Source organism: Maylandia zebra, linkage group LG19 (assembly GCF_041146795.1).
Source record: "Maylandia zebra isolate NMK-2024a linkage group LG19, Mzebra_GT3a, whole genome shotgun sequence".
Classification (NCBI taxonomy): domain Eukaryota; kingdom Metazoa; phylum Chordata; class Actinopteri; order Cichliformes; family Cichlidae; genus Maylandia; species Maylandia zebra.
This window is the reverse complement of record NC_135185.1, coordinates 28408853-28432162: the sequence shown is the minus strand read 5'-3', so window position 1 is coordinate 28432162 and position 23310 is coordinate 28408853. Positions and strand designations below refer to the sequence as shown.

Here is a 23310-nt window from a genome sequence, read left to right as displayed (position 1 = left end):
TCCTCTTGATTACATCTTAATTTTCGAGACCCCTGCATCCATGTGAATACCATGCTCATTTAAAGAACTGTCAACCATTAAAGCTACAGCGATGATAAGGGAGTCTAGCAACTCAGCAAGGTTAAAGGGCATTTAAGATAAGATACTACAGTATTCATCCCAGAAGGGAAATTATGCTAGAGCAGCTGTAACCTAAGACAGAATTGCTTAAATTAAATAGAATAGCTCAGTATGACATAATACAACATGACAAAACAAAAATAGCTATAAGGTAAAATACTCAAGAATATAAATTTACATGAAAATAAAAATGTCAAACAATATAAAATGAATGAGCTTAAAAAACAAAAATCAGAAAATAAAATAACAAATGACATTTAAAAAGCTGATTATAATATAACAAGGAACTCAGTAATAAAAAAAAGCAAACAAACAAAGTAAATATTGGTATTGTGTTATGATATATTGAAAAGACTTCCTGTTGGGACAGCAAAGTCAATTCAATCTATTAGAGAAAGTTCTCCCCTAACTGTCCACAGTAAAAATGGTGCAGATGGTGGTCATCTTCTACCCACAGGCTTTTGGATACTGGGTTTGAAAGCCTGTTACAGAAGAACGAGCAATGCCACACACAACCTCTGTGTCATCTCATTTAACTTTTATGAGACTTGGCCTAAAGATCCTCTGTTACAAATATACCCAGCAAAAACTTGTCAGCTTTTTAGGAAACCCGCTTCTGTAAAAAATACAGTATGACAGTGACTGACCTCAAAGAAACACTCGGTGAATCAGACTAGTTTATGTTTCTACAGCAGCAAAATAAAACTATCGTGGGAAGTTTTATGGGAATGTTTTGTTTGTAGATGCCAGTTGCCATAAAGTTTCGGTTCTTACGTTTTAGATACTACATATAAAACAAAATAATGAATTGCAGATAAAATATTATGTAATATATAATCCCAGAAACATGTACATCTAAATGATTGCTAAATGTCAATGAAAAATAAACTTTTTCACAGGAATCATCTGAAAAGTAGAACTCATTTGTTTTGTGGTTGCACATATTATAGGTTATAAATTTCCTCGAAAATTCTTTGGAACAACAAATCAAATAAGAAAAAGATTTCACTCATTTTTATGATTACATATATTGTAACCTAACTTTTTGGACAGACCTCACGAATTATACTTAACAGCTAAACATAACAATTTATGCATGCATGTTAACCTTTATAATTGTTTATAATTTGCTGTAGGAATGTGGTGGAAACCTTCCAGTTGTAAATTATTATAATTAATTAATTAAATAAATAAATAAATAAATAAATAAAGCAAGCGATTCAAGTGCATAAACACACCTATAATTCGACCTATTGGTGGCGCCGGAGAACATGGCGGGGGAGGGGGGTAAAATAAAATAAATTAAAATTAATAAAAACAAAAATCAAGCAATGGTCAACATTAACTGTGCCACATTTCCCTTCTACAGACTGAAATTGCACAAGAAGCAGGAATTTGTGCAATAACGACATATTTTGACAGAAGCACTTATGCAGCACGTTTGCAGGATTGCACTGAATTAATTGTCATTTTGTACGGGCTTGTTTATATCAGATTTGGAAGCCCGTGTTGTGGTATACATGCTTTGCGAGCATGTTTCTATGTAGCAGCTGGAGCAGCCAGCCACAGATCTTTAGGAATGATGTCATGTTTTCGAATGCGCAACCTGCAACATCCGGGTCCTGTCTCCGTCGCTCCGTGCCGCTCAGGCTAACGTTAGCTAGCAAGTTGTCAGGCTGTCAAGTGGAGAGGCTGGGGCAGACGTTTCAGCTTCCCTTCCCCTGGCTTGGCCGCATAAACCACCGGCCACCCCCCAAAAAGCCACGAGAAAATCCGTTTGAATATTCTCGCCAGCTGAGATAATGTAATGCATCACGGACGTACGCAAAGAGGGATCTCCGCACCTACACAATTTATATGCACCGAATCTTGAGTGACGATTGCTCGCTGCTAACTGGCTAGCTACCTTAGCTAAACCGCCGTATACCCCCTAGTTTCGTCGGTGTACCCTCTCTGGTGCGAACTGCGGCCAGTCGGTCATCGTCCCTGTTGTATCTTCCGCTGGTGTCGACTAGTATTTTGGTATTTGGTAAGTCATTAAATGTTTACTTTGTAGCCAGCAGCTGTTGAGGAACATTGGGCAGCCGTAGTTCTTAGCTGTGTTAGCATGTAGCAATTAGCAAGGCCAAGGGCTTTGCCTGCCTCAATATTATATTAGCGCACCACGGCAGGGAGGGAGGCCTGTCAGTTAGCTGTGAGGGACAAGGGTCAAGGCCCGTAAGTAGGCTAGGCTGTTTGTTTATTTCAGTTGTAGTCGGTACTGGCTGCAGAGCAAAGTTTCTCACTAAACCCAGCAGCATTATTGAGCCTTAATAAACGTGACTATGGTGTAAAGTAGTTCATTACAGCGTTAGAGTTGGTTTTGACCGATTTTATGTCTTGTGATGGTTATCGAGTCTGCTAGCTGGGGCTAGCGCTACAGGCGTGTAGCTGCAACTCTTTACTACCCCAGGTAGCTAGTATGGTGAAGTGGTCTGCATTGCGGAGGTCACAGTGGTTTAGTGGACTATCAAAATGAAAGTAAATAACTTAAAACGTTTCGTTACATTTATTGGTAAACTCTAGACAGCCACTGGCCTGAGGGCGTTTCAGTCTGATCCACACCAGCAGTGTTCCTAATGTGTGGCCAAAATGTGCACACAAGTCTACTATTTTTAGACTAGTAGGGGCTGAACTCAACTCCAAGATGTTAATCTTTTGCCACAAATGGATCTAAGACGTGCTGTTAGTTTATTGATAGAATTGGTGCCTCTTTCTGGTTATTTCTTAGAAAACTATTTTTCAGAAAATTTGTCAGATTTGTACTCGTTTTATGTTTTCACATTGTCATAATTAGACAACATGTATTGTTTTAGTTTCCAAATTGGGGCTTTGATTGGACTGCACTTTCTTAATCAACGAATTTGTCATTTCTTTTGTGTTACAGGCTTTTAAAGGGACACAATGGGTGCATTTCTGGACAAACCAAAGATGGAAAAGTATAATTCCCATGGTGAAGGTAACAACCTGAGGTATGGGCTGAGCAGCATGCAGGGTTGGAGGGTTGAGATGGAGGATGCACACACAGCGGTAATTGGTCTGTCTCATGGTCTCGACCTGTGGTCATTCTTCGCTGTTTATGATGGGCATGCTGGCTCTCAGGTGGCCAAGTACTGCTGTGAGCACCTGCTGGAGCACATCACCAGCAACTCAGACTTCCAGAGTGCTCTTCAGGATGACCCCTGTGTGGACAGCGTGAAGAATGGTATCCGCACTGGGTTCTTGCAGATTGACGAACACATGCGAACCATCTCCGAGAAGAAGCACGGTGTGGACAGAAGTGGCTCCACTGCAGTGGGGGTAATGATTTCTCCAAGCCATATCTACTTCATCAACTGCGGCGACTCGCGTGGGCTCCTCAGCCGGGGTGGCACTGTGCACTTCTTCACACAGGATCACAAACCTAGCAACCCACTGGAAAAGGAAAGGATCCAGAACGCCGGTGGCTCAGTCATGATCCAGCGAGTTAATGGGTCCCTAGCAGTGTCCCGTGCTCTGGGAGACTTCGACTACAAATGCGTGCATGGAAAAGGCCCGACAGAGCAGCTTGTTTCTCCGGAGCCTGAAGTTTATGCAATAGAGAGAAGCGAGGGGGAAGATGAATTCATTATATTAGCTTGTGATGGCATCTGGGATGTCATGGCCAATGAAGAACTGTGTGACTTTGTGAGGTCAAGGCTAGAGGTTACGGATGATCTTGAAAAAGTCAGCAATGAAATTGTTGACACCTGCTTGTACAAGGTATACCATCAACAAACCCTCTTCTGACACTTTGTTGAACTGTTTGGTACAATGGTTGATTTACATAAATTCTTGTTTGTTATCTTTGATTTCTTTGCAGGGAAGCCGGGACAATATGAGTGTTGTGCTAGTCTGCTTTCCTGGGGCCCCAAAGGTATCTTCAGAAGCAGTGAAACGAGAAGCTGAGCTGGACAAATATCTGGAGGCCAGAGTAGAAGGTAGTAAAAGCACTTTTGGTTGACATTATTATAGAGTAAAACATCAAGTTTACAAATGCTCATATATCTTACTTATATTTAGAGGCAATGAAAAATGCAAAATCAAAGAGCAAAAACGGGAAGTGTTTTGTTTGTAATGTCTGTAGATTGGGTCTTAAATATCTGATATATTTAAGGTAGATATTTGAATCATACTGTATAATGAAGCATTGAAACACCAAATGAAGGACTTCAAATTCATTGATTACAGTGAGACTGCCATTGACATCTTAAGTTTATTTGCGCATCTTGCACATGTATCAATAAAACAATATCTTACTAGTGATGTCAAGTCTCTCAAATGCTGCCAGTGATCATCATTTCCTTTTTACCCCCTAATGTTCTGGAAGTATTCAACCTTTAGATTAAAAAAACAAAAACAAAACCCCCCCAAAAAACTTTTAAGTGTAAAACAGGGTGTGAAACTTCATGAAGGGTGTTGCTGACAGGTAAAGTAAGTTTTTCCCAGGCAAGATTTAAATTAACAGCCTGGTTTTCAACTGAAGATATTTTGCATGTTAAGCAGATGCTTTAACCACTACACTATGGAGAAACAAATGCATTTTTGAAAAGTTGGAAGTGGTGGAGGTTCATCTGATAATAGTTTAGTAAGTGATTTATGGTGTCCATAAAGATGATATCAAAAGGGCAACTATCAGTCCCTGTCTTTTTGCATCCACTACGGGGTGTTTGTGTGTGCAGATGGGGTCGAACAGAGTCAAAGGTGGCAGTGGCCTTGGTTGGCAACAGGGAGACTGTTGCCTGATACTTAAAACATACCAGGGGAGGAATTCTAAAATACCTGTAGTGCAAAGCACCTGCAGGAAACGGTAATCCAGCCATAGGATCAACTATGGAAACCTTGGGACTTTTACTAACTTTGAAATAGATTGTTGACTGAGGGCTCTCATTGTATTGCCTTGACTATAAACTCAGTAATAACCTTGAGCTTTTAGACAGGGGTTAAAAATGCACAGCCACAAATTAAATAGGAGCGTCTGATTTATAACAAAGACAATAAAAAAAGATGAGTTTTGCAGTGAAAACAAATGCAAAAGAATAGTCAGTTTATCCAGTTATTTTGTTGTCACTGTCGGTGAAATTGCAGTCGAGATTCAAATTTGGTCCCAGTCCACCAATGTAGTATCCCAGTGGCAAGTAAAGGTAAAAAAACAGGCAAGTGCTGCCAGCTACACCATCACCATTGGTGTAGCACCTGTTGGCATGATTCCTGCCTGGGCTTATGTTGTTCTGTTTGAGCATCAGTTAATGCTTCATTACTATTTTGTAGAATTAAAAAAAAAAAGAAAAGTAGCAATTGCTGGTTGAGGTTATACCTGTTGTTGCGTCCCATTCATCGCGCAGGAACGGGTATTATAATAATAATAATAATAATAATAATAATAATAATAATAATAATAAAACCTGGATTTTAGGAAAATGCCTTGTACTTATTTCTTCTTCACTTTCCGGGCTACTGCCTAAAGGTTCTGTGAAAAGAAGCTGCTTTGGGTCATATAAGAAATCCCGGTAAAGTTTTGTACTCGCTAGCATAGTTACAACAGCTTTATACATTATTTACACAGGGCTTAGTTCTTCTCAACCTGACTAACCACTCAGCTAAAAAGGAACAAAAAAGGATAGATGTCTTTATCTTTTTTGTTTCACCTCCTGTTTTATCTGTCTTTGTTGCCTCCCCTGCTTTTCTGTGTTGTCTTGTGGCTTAGCAGCTGCATGTAGAGAAATTTTAGATGCGCTTAAAGCAAAACAAACTCCAAAGTAAATATCGTTACTGCCCATGTTACCAAATTTTAATGATAGCCTTTCAGTTTTAGATGGTAGAATGAACTTGTCTGGTTGCCAGTTGTTATATCTCTAATTAATACAGTGGGGCAAAAAAGAATGTGAAAAAAAAATCCATGAATTCACATGGTAGGATTTGTAAAGAATTTATTCGTAAATTAGGGTGGAAAATAAGTATTTGGTCACCTCAAACAAGGAAAATCTCTGGCTCTCACAGACCTGTAACGTCTTCTGTAAGAAGCTTTTCTGTCCCCCACTCGTTACCTGTATGAATGGCACCTGTTTGAAGGTGGAGGAAGAAGAATACTGAGTTGCATCCCAAGAACACCATACCTACTGTGAAGCATGGGGGTGGAAACATCATGCTATGGGGCTGTTTTTCTGCCAAGGGGACAGGACGACTGATCCGTGTTAAGGACAGAATGAATGGGGCCATGTATCGTGAGATTTTGAGCCAAAACCTCCTTCCATCAGTGAGAACTTTGAAGCTGAAACGAGGCTGGGTCTTCCAACATGACAATGATCCAAAACACACCGCCCGGGCAACAAAGGAGTGGCTCCGTAAGAAGCATTTGAAAGTCCTGGAGTGGCCTAGCCAGTCTCCAGACCTCAACCCCATAGAAAATCTGTGGCGGGAGTTGAAAGTCCGTGTTGCTCGGCGACAGCCCCAAAACATCACTGCTCTCGAGAAGATCTGCATGGAGGAATGGGCCAAAATACCAGCTACTGTGTGTGCAAACCTGGTAAAGACCTATAGTAAACGTTTGACCTCTGTTATTGCCAACAAAGGTTATGTTACAAAGTATTGAGTTGTATTTTTGTTATTGACCAAATACTTATTTTCCACCCTGATTTACGAATAAATTCTTTACAAATCCTACCATGTGGATTCATGTATTTTTTTTTCACATTCTGTCTCTCACAGTTGAAGTGTACCTCTGGTGCAAATTACTGACCTCTGTCATCATTTTAGGTGGGGGAACTTGCACAATCGGTGGCTGACTAAATACTTTTTTGCCCCACTGTATATCTTAACATGACCTAACTTTGTATTTCTGAAGAGTTACTTACATAGCTGTTACATTTGCTCCTTAAACAAAATTGACTGTGAATTCCTATAAGATGCTCATAAAGTCCAGGGCCAGTAATAATAAAAGATGATTGTCTTTTGTGGTTGATACCCTAGTAATGTCATTAACAGCAGAAGGCAGAGACAAACATAATTTATATTATATTATATTTATATTTTGTGCAAAGCTTAGGCTGAATGTAATAGATGAAAGTAGGCTTATTAAATTTTTTTTCTACGCTTACTATTAAAAATAAGCATCAAAGTTAGCAATATTTTATTTAGTTGGGATGACCGTTTTGTGGCCTCTGTGTTACATCAGGGAAGAAGTATTACTATGACAAAGCTTTTATTTTACATATATTCACACTTAAACAGCTGTGATTTGGTCTAAATTGGACAATATTAATCTTGTTAGTTTGTTATCCTCCTTGTACACATGGATATATAATATTTTAATTGCTCATATCAATTGTGTATTTTTAGAAGTATTCTGGTGTTGTTTAAACAGAGCTGTAATCTAATCAAATTGTGTTTTCCAACAGAGATAATCAAAAAGCATGGGGATGAAGGTGTCCCGGATTTGGTCCATGTGATGCGGACGTTAGCATCTGAGAGCATCCCTAACCTTCCTCCTGGTGGGGAGCTGGCGAGCAAGTAAGTGATATTTGTGGTTAGAATGGAAACTATGCTATTGTGACACTGGGTGTCATATGTATATATTTTTTCATTTTGAATGAAAACTAGCATTGATTTTTTTTTGCCTTCCCCCTCAGACGAAGTGTTATTGAAGCAGTGTACAACAAACTTATCCCGTATCGAAGTGATGACACAGTAAGTATTTTGCTTTAACTTCCTGCAGATGTGCTTTCTTTGAAGTATGCATGCTTTTGTTTTCTTTAAGCACACTTGTACTAATCCCATGCATGCTATAAATATTCAGAAAGGTAAAACAATGATATTGCCAAGAGATCTTTTTCAAAATGCAGTCAGGGGAGAAAAAAATATGGATTGACTCAAGCAGTTCAGACAATTGTCATCAATGTTTATCTTAACTAAAACCATGAGCTAATTTCACCAATTAATGCAACTGAACTAAAAAAGAAGTCACTAATAAGTGTGGCATAAAAATGGTCCTCTTCAAACTGATTCAAAATGAACATTTCTCATAAGTCCTTTTCATACAAACAGGACTCAGAGCTTTTGCCCCTGTCCACTCAGATATTGTGCCTTTTATCAAATAGGCTCATTGAGTCAGCTACACGTATTAGTGCACATCATCTTGTCCTTGACAGTAAAACTTGTCCTCTGGTTCCTGTATTTCATGTTTGTGTAAGGAAGGTTTTTTAATTACTTAATTTACTTTCACTGGTAATTTCTTCAAAAAAAAACAACCCTCAAACCTTTTGACTCACTTTTGCTAATTGATTAAATTGAGATTTGTTTTTCCAACCAGTTTACACAAAGATTTCTGTGTTCAGAGGGCACTAGGCTTCTTAGAAACTGTTACAGTCAACTTAAAGTGACATTCTACACTTTGTTCGTTCAAGCTTTTTTTTAAGGGAATAGATCACCTTTGGTGCTATTTGCACTTTAAGATCTTCACAACTTGTTATCATTGCAGTTGTATACAGATGTATTCAAAACTCAGGGAGGAAGATGTGAAGTTAACTTAGATTATTTACAAAATTACCCCCCACCCCCCGGGTACCCTCAATTACGAGTTTTCGCACCTCAATATTTATCGATAAAGATGTGGTTTAACAATCATTAGAACAGGTTCCACGTCATTTTAGAAATAGGCCTGAAATATGACAGAAACCAGTCATTTCAGAGAAGAGAAACAAGGGATACCGCCAGTAATGTTCCAAGGGGGACAAAGTTGATGAAGATAAAATCTGAGGTCTGTCCTGGCCTTCCAAAGACCGTCACTCCTTGTGTTAAGCAACTCTAATGTTGCTGTGTGTTGTTAGATTTGTTTGATAGATTGTAAAATTGTAATTATACCCATTTTAATATCTTGTCTTTTTTCATGTATGCCTATACTGATCAATTGTTGAGATGCAGCTAAACTACTGTAGCACTGCAAAATTTAATATGATTGGTCATAAAGAGTGCTGCATAGAATGGATTGAGAGTGGACCAGGTTAACTGCCCCATCATTTTATAACACAATGATTATACATTTACATAATTACACTGCCAAATGGCATGCTGGGTAGGGTTAGCTGGCTGGTAGCAAAATGGTCTGCTAGCACCTGAATAAACCTCTGTCACTACAGAACAGTGAGAAAATAGAGACATGATGAACCTATGGACTAAGTGACTCTTTGGAAACCTGTGCCAGGTTCATACTGTGACACTGCCAAATCTGATGGGAAAAAATACAGTGATACTAAACTTCAGCAGTAACTATAACACATTATTTCACACTTCTAAATATAATAAAGTCATATAGGCTTACGTGGAAGGTAATTTATTATGTCTTAAAGGAAAATATGCACTGTCAGCCACTTTATTAGGTACACCTGTTAATGTAAATGTCTAATCAGTCGCATGGCTGCAACTGAGCATTTATGAAATTGCAGATCTACTGTCATCTTCCCACACAATCATCTTCAAAGTTTACAGAGAATGGTCAGAGAGAAAATATGCGCACCAGTTTCTCTCGGTGAAAATGCATTGTCGATGCCAGAAATCAGAGGAGAATGAACTGATAAGAAGGTAACAGCAACTCAAAAAAACCCCCACTTAGGACAAAGGTGGCACCTCAAACCATGGCGCAGGTTTTCAACAGCAGTATGACCGCATACTGCTGTTGAAGACCTAAAGACCACACCATGTGCCACTCAAGTCAGCTAAGAATGGGTAACTGAAGCTTTAACTCACACAGGCTCACCAAAACTGGACAAAAACGTTGTCTGGTCTGATGATTCTCCTGCAACAATGTTGCAATAATCAGATGGTAGGTGAGAATTCAGCAATTTTAAAAAAACACGAAAGCAGGGATCTCTCCTGCTTTGTATCAACGATTCAGGCTGCTGCTGTTGACATAATGGTTTGGGGATATTTATTTGGCACCTTTTGGGTGCCTTAAGATGAACCCGAGCATTGTTTAAACACCACAGCCAGTTTAGCATTTTTACTGATGTCCACCGCTTTAATGACGGTAGTGTAGCCAGCAAGATAACGTATCATGTGAAAAAGCTCAAATAATCTCAAACTAGTTTCTTGAAGATGACAATCAGTTAACTGCATGCAAACAGCCTCCTGATTTATTTTTTTCTTTTTATGCTTTCATGTATTGAATTTGTTTCTGATATTCACACTGACTTTTTTTCTTTTTTTTTTTTTTTTTTTTTAAGATAAATTTCTTATCTAGAGAGATTTTTTATTATAGCTCATGTAGCTTATGTTCTTTGTTTAAGTCATCCTTGTGGTCGTGATCCAAACTGCTAATATTCAGTGTTTTTTTTAAAACATTTATTTTTTTTGTTCAACAGCCATCAGTTTGAAGCTCTCAAAAAAAAAAAATCCCGTCTCTTAATTTTTCATATACAGGCTAACTATGATTTGACTGAAAATTTTCACTGTTTGATGTCAACCTTTATGAAGACTAAGATCTGCAATTGAACATTCTAATATTATAAACTATAGCAAAATAAAATATAACAAAGTTTGAGGAGTTGAGTGTTCCATTAGGGCCTTTTAATTGAACCTGCTAGTAGTCATGTTAGAGAGTAAGGATGGTAAGGAAGTTTGTAATAATATCCTTGACAATATAGGAAAAAAAAATACAGAAGAGTGTTTTTATTGTTGCAGCAGGATCCAGGATCATGGTGCAACAATGGAGATATATAAAAAATATCTCATAGGACGCACCCTATGTGGTGGTTTTTATGAAAATTTTATGCAACATCAAGGATTTGCATGACTACATAAATACACATCAAATTCAGATAGTGTATTTTTATTATTTTATTAGTGTACACTGGAAATTGCGAGTTCAAAAATGTTATCTGTCGATGTTTCCAAAGTGCAACACATGTAAGACACATTTGAAATGTGGTTTTATAGGACTATGAATTAAAGTTTCATGTAGTTCCTAACATACATGAGAAATAATTGTTTGGGCAATGTTTACCTTTGTCCATTTAAAGTGGACTAGTTGATGAGTCAAATATTTTTCTCTTGTTTTAAATGACTAGCAGATGAGTTGCCATGGATATCGTTAGTAAAAGCAATAACAAAACTGCTTAACACTTGCACAATAACTAAAGTAACTTAACCTTGAAACCCTTTAGGAGGCTGAATAATATTGCCATTTAATTGACTTGAGTTGAATTGGTTGAGCTTTTTAGTCAGCTTCTTAAAGCCCTGCTTTTCCATTGAGAAACCCTAATCAGTGAATTCCATCCATCATTTTGCTCTTCCCGTCATATAGAGTGCAAATTAGAGGGTGCTCCAGTGATGCACGGTTGAGTCATTTGTTTACTTTTCAGTCACAAATTATGAGCTGTTAGCATCTCTTCCTCAAGTACCTTCATAGCCTGGTTGTATTCAACAGTGCTTCAAGTTATGAAACAAGTTTGGTGTTTCCAACTTTTAGTGGAAACTTTTTTCTTGTATGTTTTGCAGTGTACTTTGCAAAACATGGAAGGCACAAAGGAGGTGGATGAAGTATGTTCTTTTTTTTTTCTTTTTTTTCTTTTTTTTTTACAAAATTGTCATCGGAGGCTGATGTGGACTTTTAGCTGTCAGCTGGTAGCTATGTTCTATTGTAATGCTAATGACAGTATCCGGATACGAAATTATCGCATTTAACTACTGCTGTTAGTTTCTTTGAATCCAAATCTGCACTTGTTTTATTTATTCATTTATTTTTTATTATTACTATATTGTGGTGCACAGCAGGGAGGATGATGGCAGACGAGCTATATGTCAGAGCTAGATCATGTGGGTAATTTTTGTAAACACTAACTGTAATAATAATAATAATGGCATTTTAAATAGCAGGGGAAATCTAATTTGAGACATCTTGTACTGCTTTTGGCATCCTCGAGGCATTTTTCTCATTTTCAGAAAAATTTCTGTATGGCTCACATAATTACCCAATTTTGTGTGGTTTTGCTAAGATAAAACCATATCAGAAAGCCGCCATTAGTAATATTGACAAAAATATAACGGCATAACAGAAGTGTGTGTATTGTACATATTTTTCCCCCCTGTAGGAACTTGGTCAGATTTCTCTTGAAGTGAAAGAAAAACATTTAGATTTTTTCAAAGTTCAAGGTCCCTTTGACCTTGCAAAACCTAATGGATCGTTCTGAAGAGGTCATTATATTTAAATGTAGTACTGTAATAGGATGACATCGTTACAACAAGTCAGTTTGTGAAACTTCTTCCTACTTATATAATTCACGATCAACTATTAGTCGTATTATTAAAAAGTGAGAGCGTTTAGGAACAACAAAAACTCATCTATGAAGTGGCAGACTGCTTCATAACTGCAATGCAGTACTCTAGTTTTTCGTAGTAGATTACTTAAAATATTGCAATATCAGAAATGTGAATAGATAAATATTTTAATGGTACTCTTATCGGTATTGTGACCAAGTACTTTACCTGTACTCTAACTCGGCGGTCCCCAACCCCCGGGCCTCGGACCGGTACCGGTCCGTGAGTCGTTTGGTTCCGGGCTGCGAGAGTTGAGGCTCAGGTGTGAAATGTATGGTTTTCAGGGTTTTTATCGGTTTTCAGCGTTACTTTGTTATCGTTTTTATCTTTTAACTAAGTTTTCCTGGGTCTTTTCACGTGTGTTATGAATAAATCTTCTTTTTTTTCGGTACCGGTACCAGTTTTATTTTGTTATATTTTTCCGCGACACCTTAAAGGCCGGTCCGTGAAAATATTGTCGGACATAAACCGGTCCGTGGCGCAAAAAAGGTTGGGGACCGTTGCTCTAACTAATTTTAGTGAAAACATTTGAACCATACAATTGGGCAATCAAAACACAGGCACACTAGAGTACACTAGGCACTAGAGTAGGGGTGTCAAAACATAGGGCCCAGATGGTCTCTAATCTGACCCACTGAATGAGATTTTTTTGAAAAGTGTGAAGGAGTGCATCGATTTTAAACTCAAGTGTATTTTCATAAGTTTTAAAGCCTTTTCTGTCAAAGTAATAGATAAACAATTAAATGACAGAAAAGTATTTGCTTTTCACTACCTACTGTAGAAATATCTCCTGTCTAGGCACTGAGCTAGCATACATTTTTCTGTAATTTTACACATTTGTTATGTAGCAAAACTGAAGCTTACTGTTGAAGGTGCGCTTCTTTTCCTCATATTAAGACTTCTCAGGGATTAAATGCGTTACATGTTGTTATACTGATAGAAAGAGGAGTTTCACTGGTCTGGCCCACTTTAGTTAAGGGATGTCGAACCCATTTTACATTACAAAACACTTTGATCCTCACAGTCAGTGTGCTGTGTTTCGTTCGTATCTTATGTACTTTCAGTAGATGTTTTAGCAGACTGCCCTTGTTTCTTATCTTAGATGCATAGAGCTTTCCACACTTGTTGCACTCATTATGTGGTGCAGCGCAGCGGCTTGTGTGTATTGCGCAATGCTGCAGCCCACGCCACTCACATACATACTGCAAGGGGGACAAAAGTATATTGTATGAATGCATAGTGGAAGAATGTTTTAATCGTATCGCAAATAAGAAATGGAGCTAGTGGTATAAAATGTGGAAGGCTACACTATAGCCATCACCTGTGATAAATGGGAAAACCAGCAGAGTAGAAACTAACATTAGAGCTTATCATCTTTCATGATTGAGATTCGTTTAATGGCAGTGTTGCTCACTAAATTTGGCAGATGTTACTTCCATTAGCGAAGAAGACATTCATAAATGAAGTCCTAGCTTTGATTTTAGATTAGTTTTAAACTTTGATTAGGATTCTTAGAAGTTCCATAATTTGCATCAGTATTGTGATGTTGTAAAGTGAATCTTCCTCAGTTGAAGTTTAACTTGACCCATAACAACAACAGGACAACAAGCTGGCCTTATAAACCAAAATCACATATGACACTTGTCAGCCATATCAGTAATGAATTTTCTGTGAAGATTTTTATATTGTTATTTTATGTACTTGATACTTTTTACATATCTTTTATTTCACTGTAATTATATTGGCATCAATTTTTACATATCTCTATGCACTCTTGGTCTTATGGAGTTCTGATGGATGTAAAGCCAGAGTCTGAAGGGTTTTTCCGTCCTCTCCTCTCTTATCAAGGACTCTGCATCCACAGACGACATGTGGTAACACAACCTCCTACCACTAACACAGCATAGAGTTTACAAACCACCATCCTCTCAAGACCCACAGCAGCTCAGCTCAGCAGTCACTCTCCGTCACTCTGAGCTTTTGGTTTCTAAGAAGGGAATTTCATGGGAGGCGGAGGAGGAAGAGGAGATGCATGCACACAAACCTGGAACAGTGCAGCACCGGTCCACTCTGGAGTTCAGGATCCCCGCTGTCTTGTCTCCCCTTTATGTTCATCCACCTAAATATTCTCCTCTAAAGTAATCCATAACAAGTGAGTCCACAAAGTTTTCTTCCATTTTGTTAAATAATCGGCTTCAGTAGTAAGATTCCCCCCACCTTTTTTTCCCTTTCTGTTTTTTTTTTTTGTTTTTGCTGTAATTAATTTGATTCACATTTCCTTGTGTGTATTTGTATATTTCTGTTTTTGTGAAGTGCAATTGTCCTGTACAAACAGCCTGTATTTAATGCAGCTTGATTTTAAGTTAAAAAATGAAAGAAATGGAAAAAGAGAACCTTTTATGCACTATCTGCCTTTTCCTGCTCTTCTGGAATTCTAACAAATGTCTATTCAGTGAATATTATCGCTTGTCCTCCAGGCACAATGTCTCTGCGCTTTTATTTCTCTCTTTTTTTTTCTTCTTTTTTTTCCTCCTCCTCCAATTAGTCTATGCTCCTTTTAAGAAACGGGTAAATTGTATAGTTGACAGCACAGTAAGCTCTATATCAAACCATTTGAGTCCTAATTATTTTCCCCTGTGCTTTTTTTTTGTTTTTGTTTTAATTATATTTTACTTTTGTAAGTAGTTTTCTGTACATGCTCAAATAATAATGGCAAGGTGTTTCTCAATCAAGTATGAAGTGGAATTTTATTTTTCTTCAATTTTGAGAGGTATCTGATGGGTCCCATGTTAACGTGTTTGTCTGTAGATACTTGCAAGCGTGCTTGGGTGTTTGTGTGCACATGTGTTGGTAAAATGCAGATTTGGATGTGCAGCTCAGATTTCAATTTGGCATGGTGTTTTGGTCAAACTAGGCTGGAGTTTAAAAGAAGTGCTCTCCCCTTACTTGTTTTCAGCCCCCTCCCCCCCTTTTTTCCCCAGCCAGTGTTTCATATCAGCTCAACACAGGCTTCATTATTTCTAATTCCAAACACCATTGGACAACAGAGTTTACATCTTACCCTGTTTGATTTTAAAATGTATCTATCAGAACCTGAGATGAAACTAGTAATTCAGTTGAAATGTTTGGAGGTTATTCAGGTTTACACATCCCATCGTGTCATATTTAAATATCAATTTGTAAATGTAGATGAATACCAGTGACCACTGTGGGTGCCATATTTGTTTCTTTTCTTTTTAAATTACACCTTCAGCTTTAGTCAGCCTATGCCAAGCCCCCCATTAGATGCAGTTTTTGTATGTGTTGCAAATATGTTTGAGCTTCTTCATTTTACATCTGATTAAGATCTGTTTGTTGTGAACAGTTTAAGCACTGAACAAAATTTTGCATTGGCAATTTGAAAATAGAAGAAACTGCTGGCTCTAAAACTTACGAGGCTTTCTTTTGGGCATTCAGAACAAGAACAAATCTGCTAACGAAGCTTTCTTGTTGTGCGGCACCTTTTTTATTCCCATTAGTTTCTTCTCCAGTTAAAAACTCTCACCACGACACTGCAAGGCACAGCACAATACAGTTTGCTGCTATTGTGTTAGATCTGTGGGTTAACACCCTCGCTCCACTCCCCTGTAAAGATAGTCGCTGAATAAATCTGTATTTAACACACATAGTTGATATATTTCTCGAAGAGAAATAGTTTTATTTCAAATTTATTTTCTGGCATTTTGTGTGTGTGTGTTGCATTGTTGGAAACCTATGTATGTGTGTATATATTTTCAGCTTAAATTTTTAAGGAATAAATCATTGCTTGAGCTAGGTATTTTTTTTTTCTTCTTGTTTGTCTTCAGGTGGTTGGTTAAATGTTTGTGTTTGACCAAGTTTTCCATTTAATCCATTTGGTGTTCCTGTGATTAATACTGAATGGTTCCAAATATATGAAATACAAAGTAATTATGTACTAAATTTATACTCCTTGATTTATCATGATGACAATCCTAACCATTTCAGTACATTTAGATTTGGCTAATTATTAAGAGTGGGAAAAAGACTAACTTTGATAATAATCCTAAGCTACTTTCTAATGTGCTTAATGTGGCAAATAATGCCAAAGAACCCCGAGGTTTTACAAAGCCCGCTTCACAAGTAAAACTAGCTATAAATATTTACTTATTGGACTAACTGTAGTTTATTTTTCTTAGTTTTGGTTGGTTGCTTTTTAAAGGTGCTCTGTGGAGTTTATGATCATTGGTTGAAAAGAAATCTATAAGCAGGTCCTCGCACTGCAAGTGCACACTTTAGAGGGAAAAAAAAAGTGCAAGAAATGTCCTTGAGGTGATGTGAAATGCACTTTTGCTGACTGCAGGGGGCAGTAATTTGTATATCAACAAGTGGTGTCATAGTAATGTGACATAATGGCCCTTTCACATAGAAATTTGCATTCGTTTATGCTTGTGGCCAAGTGAATGGCCTGAAATTTGTGTTTCGCTGATCGCTGCACACCCTGTAATTCTGCAGGGTTTTTTTTTGTGTTTTGTTTTTATCGTGTGGAACAGGCAAGTTTTCCTTCGCTGCATTTTTCCTGTCGCGTAGGGAATTGTGCAAACAACAATATCCGAGTGCAGCTGTGATGCTGTCGCACATGTGAAGGGCCTTTTAGAGTGCCAAAGAACCATTAAAATACTCCAAAACCAGATGATGATTTTAGGGAATGAAGCCTAGGAAAATATGATTTTATGAAAAAGTTTGATAGGCCTTAAAGCAAAAATGAATTTGCTAAGACGTGTTGAATGTACGTTTACTGAGAGACTCCATAGTGTACCTTTAACCAGTAATCCTACAAAAGTATGACAACCATCAAAAGATTTGCTGAAGTGGCAGCTAACTCAAGTAGGAAATCTGTGTGTTTGCATGAAGATGTGGTTTCACTGAATGTTCTTTCCCTTTATTAAAATCAAGTTGCAACAAAAGACAAACAGCAGAGTAAAAATGTTTCATTTCCATCTTTTTGGTTTTAAAATTAAGAGTTGTATTTCTGCTAGTATGATACCGTAATACTTGTAAACCTGCTGTACTCAGTTGAAAATACTTCAATTTATTCAGTGGATTTGATTTTTTTTTTTTTTTGTGTGGAGCAGCTCATATTTAATCTGTAAGCTATTTATTTTGCTCTGCATAGCTTGTATTTTTTTTTTAAGTGCACTAAGTGTCTCTTACCTAACAACTGTCAGCACCCAACTGCTTGTTGCAATCCTGGTAGGTATTTCTAACTTTGGTAATTTTCTCTTCAAGCCTAGCGATGAACAAACATTTTTCTTTGTATGTTGAGACAGTTGACAAAACTCATGCCCCTGTGTTTTCACATGAATAATTTAAAGCTAATGTCGTGGCCCTTCCTTAAATTTTGCTTGTTATCCACTTCCTACAGTAGAAATGCACCTTTCAATATTCAGAATAGCTGTAGCTGAAATGTTGTGAGATACTAAGAGTGGCCCGTCTATAATTTGTCCTCATGTGCATGTTTTCAGTGATTGCAAATTTCCATTGCACCCCTGTTATTTCCCCCAAAACCTGAACAAAAATTATTCCAAGCATATATTGTTTTTTATTTTTCCATTACCTTAAATACCTCGTGATCTCAATAGTAAGTGTTTTTGTCTTTAGTTCAGCAGTTACTTTTAATTAGAGCCTTTCCTTATTGTTTTTTTTTCCCTAGAGCCCATTACTTTAACACTGGTCTGTTTGATTGGTATAAGGTTATACTCATGTACAGTATTTGCCTGAATTGTGCTGATGTTAACAAATAAGAGTAACGATTGAAGAAACTACTGGAAAAGACAACCTGTTTTAGTAAGTAGGAACACTATCGGCCTTGTCCTGTAAAGCTCCCCCTCAACCCCAGCCAATGCCCTCAAACACTCACCCGTGTAATTTCAGCTTCTCGTGCACTTGTGTGATGCTCACTTAGCTCAAATCTGTAATTGTATTGAGTTCAGGGTTTTAAACATGTGAGGTGTGTGAGGAAAATAAGTGTGACTATACATGACGAGTCATATGCACTGATCCTCTATATAATCAGCTTTTGTTTTCTTCTTTTTTTAGAAAATTGTTATTGTATTAAAAAAAAAAAGATTATAGAGCTATTTACAGAGTTACTTTGGTTGCCTGGAATGCATCCTGTATATTCTTGTACAGAGGATTACCTGGCAGAAGCTGAAGAGATTTTAAAAGCTTGCGCCCTCTTGTGCATATTTATGTACCTCAGTTGTGGCGTTTACTGTGTGACCCTTAGTGGTGGTGGTTTATTCGTCCCCTTACAGGACGTGCTGAGCCTCGCTTCGACCTTTTTTTTTCTCTCTCTTTTCTTTTTTTTTTTTCTCAGCTCATAAATAAGCTCACCGATTTGCCTTACCCAAACTCACATTGCCCCCCTAAAGTACTTGTCCAACAAAACACTACGAGGAGAAGTAATGCTGCTAACATTACACTCTCAGAAAATGAAATCTGTCCATTTTAAGGTACTTAAGCTATCAGCAAAGTGACTTTGCCAGGTTGTCACCAGTTAGAACTTTTCAACCTTTGCGGGTTTGTTTGGTTTTTCTTCTCTCCATGTTACTGTATCAAATCTGTGTCATGAAAGCTTATTTAATTTCCACTGCAGATGATGTCATACTTTCAACAAATGCAAGTGTTTTAACATGGTAACCTCGTAAGCATTCAAAATGTGCATACATACATTGTCTGCTCTATTTATGATTACATTCAAGAATAGCTTTAGAGTGCTGTAGTTAAGTATTGTCAGTGTTGATTCAAATGCTTCTCAGAGGCCTCTGTGAGTGATTTTACAAAGTTCAATAACTGTATATTTTGTATTATGTTCTAGCTCCAAAGGAATGGCGGGAAAAAAAAGAAATGTGTTTAAAAAAAAAGAAAAGGAAAAAAAAGCTTTGCTCCCTGAACTAAATTGTTCTATTTGTGTTGTCGATTGAACAAATTGCATTCCTTGCTTGTGAATAGATGCATTTTTCTCCCTGCTACTCAAATCCCCCCCCCCCCCCCCCCCCCCCCACCTATCTCCCTCCCTCCTTTCTTTCATTTTTTAGCCTTTGAAGTTTGAATAAAATTTCTAGTTTGCAGAATGTATTACTAAATAAATGGGTTGTCATCTTGTACCTCTCATTTAATCACTTTTATCTGTCGGGGCCTGTTGTCCGAATGACACGTTCTCTGCAGTTAGATTATGTAACGCCAAACATTTTATTAAAAGCTGTCTCAGCTGTGAAAGTGAAGGGTTACAGGAAAAATCGGGAACAACATGCTTAATAAAAGAAAATCAGATGAGTTCATCATTTTTTTTCTTTTTTCTGTGTGTCCATGAAACCCAGTGTTTTCCTCATCCAGATGTGAGATGCCTTCACAACAGCTGTATGTGTTGTTAATCTGGATTCTCTGAATATTGCCTGGTATTTATTTATTTTAGGAAAATCTAATCCTTAGCTCTGTCAAAGTGTAATGACAGTGTACATTCAACTTAATGCCTCAGTTTGTGTATTGCTACATGCTTTGAGCTGTGATCTCCGAAGCACAAGGATGTCGCAGACTGGCAGTGTCAAAGTTGTTCCTTTCTCAACGCCTTTTCTGCCGGGGTGTGGTGAGAGCAGCATGTACTATGAGGGGCTTGATCTCAGAGAATGGCCAGGCCAGTCCACGACAACTGGGATTAAGAACTGCGGGAGGGATTACTTTAAATGTCAACATAATGTCAGGAGCTGTGCTAGAAGGTCAAACGTTCAAATGGTGCTCAGTGGCAAGCAGTTAATAGATCAGGCACAATTTGGATTGTTGTGGCTCCTGTGATGAATTGACTAGCATGCTTAAACAAGGTAGAACATGCTTCCCAAATAATATCCATAGAAGGAAGAACTATTAATATTTTGTCTAAATGATTGTTATGAGAAAGACAGAATATGATTTCTAATTTCTAGACTTTTCCAGTGCCATAGATAAATTAGATCCTTTAGAAAGTACAGTACAATGCAAAACAATGTCCTAATCAGAGTGCCAACTAGCCAGAGGGGGGCAGTGTTAATAACCAAGACTGATTAGAGAGGCCAGCAGAAACACTTAAAACTGTGATGCACAGTTCTCTGAAATCTGATTGATTAAAAACCGTGTTTATTCAGTGATTGTATTTTTAAAATGTTTTTAAGCAGAATTTAATGCTGGGAGGTTTAAAGGTTTAACTAGAAACTAGGAGCAGATGTATAATCCAAATATCAGCAATAGACACTGCAGGTTATTGGTAGGGTTGCAGAAGCTTATTGTGGTGCTCCTTTTAAATTTGTAGAATGAAATCTGTCCTCCCGACATGAGGAAAAGCAGCTGATACCTCTGCAGCAAAAGTGGCAACGAGAGCTCTGATACGCACTTGTTTTTAAGCATGTGCATTCCTCTCAGAGAGCCGTTTGAACTGCACAAAATGTGACTCATTAGATCTCGGGCCACCTGTGCACCCATAATGAATCACGCTGCCCTTGTATTCCTCCACATCAAAAAAAGCGGCCGCTGCGACAGAGGCCATCATCAAATGGAGCTGGCTCGTCATCTGCCTGCCATTGTTGAGCGCATGTCATGCTCTGCTTCTCATGGCGGAAAAACCCATCAGAGCTTGACTAATGCAGCCATGCAGACGCAGCAGTAAGAGGTGGGGGTGGTAGGGCGCACTGCATACTGTGTGTGCATGGTCTCTGCACTGAGGTCACTGAGCTCCACATTTGTTAATTTGCTTCAGAGTGCACTAGAATCAGACTTTTTCTTCTTTTTTCCCAGGGCTGCTCAGTATAAAAATTTCAATGCAAAATTTTGTGTAATTTAAGCACAGAAAGGAAAGTGAGAAAATAGAGTATTGTTTTATCACAGTCTACAATATTTGGTATCTGTTCTCCAAACCCGCTGCTTCTCCCCCACCCGCCATGCTTTCCTTCTCCATTTCCTCTTTCTGTGAGTGCTCTTGTTGCCCGAGGTCAGTTTGTCACGGAGAACACAAGCTTTTCTCACTTGGACGCAGCGATTCAATGATTGGTGTGTACAAACAATCATATCAGGCAGGGATGACATGCACCCTCCTCTCTCCTACAGACATGGAATATGTCCTTCCTGCTCTCTGTGCTACTGTCTGTCTCTTACTCACACTCTGTGGGAGTGACTGTCCCCTGCATGAGATGGGTTACACAAGCCTCTGCCTTGGGAATCCCGGTCCTGCTCATTATCCTTCGCCCCTGAGACACAGCTCATTGTAAATTAGGACATCAAATCGGGCTCGTTAAAGAGCCACAGATACACTCATTAGCATTGGCACCTTTCCTCTTTAGTGCCTGTATCAGCATTCGCTCCCACCACCTTATATCCTGTTATTCCCTCGCGCTGACTGGAAGGTTTAGGATTAATGTCAGTTCTAGCCAACGGGTTAGCACAGTTGTGCTTCAGATATGGGACTGATTGATCGATGGTGGCGGGAAGCTGTGGAATTTGTTGACAGCTGCCAACTATCCCCACCACTTCTATTCATATTTCATTGTGTGGAAGGGGAGGGGGAAAAAAAACCTGTCTCAGAATAACTCGTCTGGCAAGTGGCTGACTAGTTGTTTCACAGCTACAAGGGATTAGCAAAATGACTGAGACATCTCGAACCTTGCAAAAGATGCCTAGTTGGTTGATTTGTCAACATTTTTGCTGATTTTGAGCAAAAAAATGACCATGACTTGGATGCGTATTTGCTTTATGTATAGGTGAAAGTGACTCTTCTCTTTGGCGTCATGCTCTGTATCAGTTTGTGCACTTACATAAGGATACACATGCCCAGCCTCCAACATGCAGGTGGCAGCAGCCGCACGGCAACAAAGGCAGTGAAGAGGAAGGCCGCTTGTGTTTAACAATTTTGCTAAACTTGAAGGATGCAGACAGTGTATTTTGGTAAGTAAAACACATTTTATTTATTTAGATTAAAAAAAGCAGCAGAAGGAGAGCTCCACAGTCTTGTAGACTACATGCCATGCTGACTTTACAGTATTACCATACCTGCATCTAATCAAAGTTACACTGATGTAATGCAACTTACTTTTTTTAATCTAATGTTTTAAATTGGGAATTTGTAAAAATGTCCTCCACAGGCAGCATTTTCAATGCCAACGATCAAAAACGGCAAACTTGGGGACCTCTTCTGATTTTAGAAGGAAAATGTTGCATTTCAAGAGCCCACATGGGCTCGTGTCCAATGAGATAGACACCTGCCTTGGCATGGTTGGTTGGCTGCAGGACTGGAAGACTCCAACAGCTTGGAAAAATGTGTTTGATTGGCAGGCAAGTGAAGTGCAACAATTGATGGCATTTGACCGTGAGCATGAGGGAACACTGAACTGAAATGAGTGGAGACTTGGGACAGGCCCTAATGAGCCATCTTCGCCTTAGTGGTGTTGCAACCATGGATGTCCTGGTTTCTTTGCTGATGTCTGTTCCTCTTTAGATGTGATGATTTATGCAAAATGAGTGCATCAGGTAGTGGGCTTGTCTCACAGAAGCAAACCATGCATCTTCAAATAGACCAACATGGAATGGAAACTTTCAGATATGGGGAGCAAAATTATAGACCTGACAGGAGCAAATATAATAGCTTGTCCTGAACTTCCATCAGTCTTGTGTCAATCCATACCAGCCACACTCCATGTGTGTAAGACCCAACTGCTCTTTACTGTGAAAATATGTCAGCATGATTCATATCAAACATTTGTTCTTTTTGTACCTGACTGGAGATTTTCTCATATCCAGCATGCT

General features: G+C 38.4%; 1 protein-coding gene across 3 annotated transcripts in view; it reads left to right on the top strand.

Moving 5' to 3' along the window:
- The first annotated feature begins 1712 nt into the window (after window positions 1-1712).
- ppm1aa (protein phosphatase, Mg2+/Mn2+ dependent, 1Aa) overlaps window positions 1713-23310 on the top strand; it is a 43626-nt gene continuing 22028 nt past the window's right edge. Inside the window, exons 1-6 of one of the 3 annotated variants that reach the window (XM_004540562.4) lie at window positions 1718-2149; window positions 3047-3900; window positions 4001-4118; window positions 7575-7686; window positions 7806-7863; window positions 14335-19829. In XM_004540562.4, coding sequence (XP_004540619.1) covers window positions 3064-3900; window positions 4001-4118; window positions 7575-7686; window positions 7806-7863; window positions 14335-14364 — 1155 coding nt within the window. In that variant the 5' untranslated portion in view covers window positions 1718-2149; window positions 3047-3063 and the 3' untranslated portion in view covers window positions 14365-19829. Of the gene's footprint in view, window positions 2150-3046; window positions 3901-4000; window positions 4119-7574; window positions 7687-7805; window positions 7864-14334; window positions 19830-23310 lie in introns of those variants that run through there. The other 2 variants (XM_012922467.4, XM_004540561.4) reach the window with 2 other exon arrangements.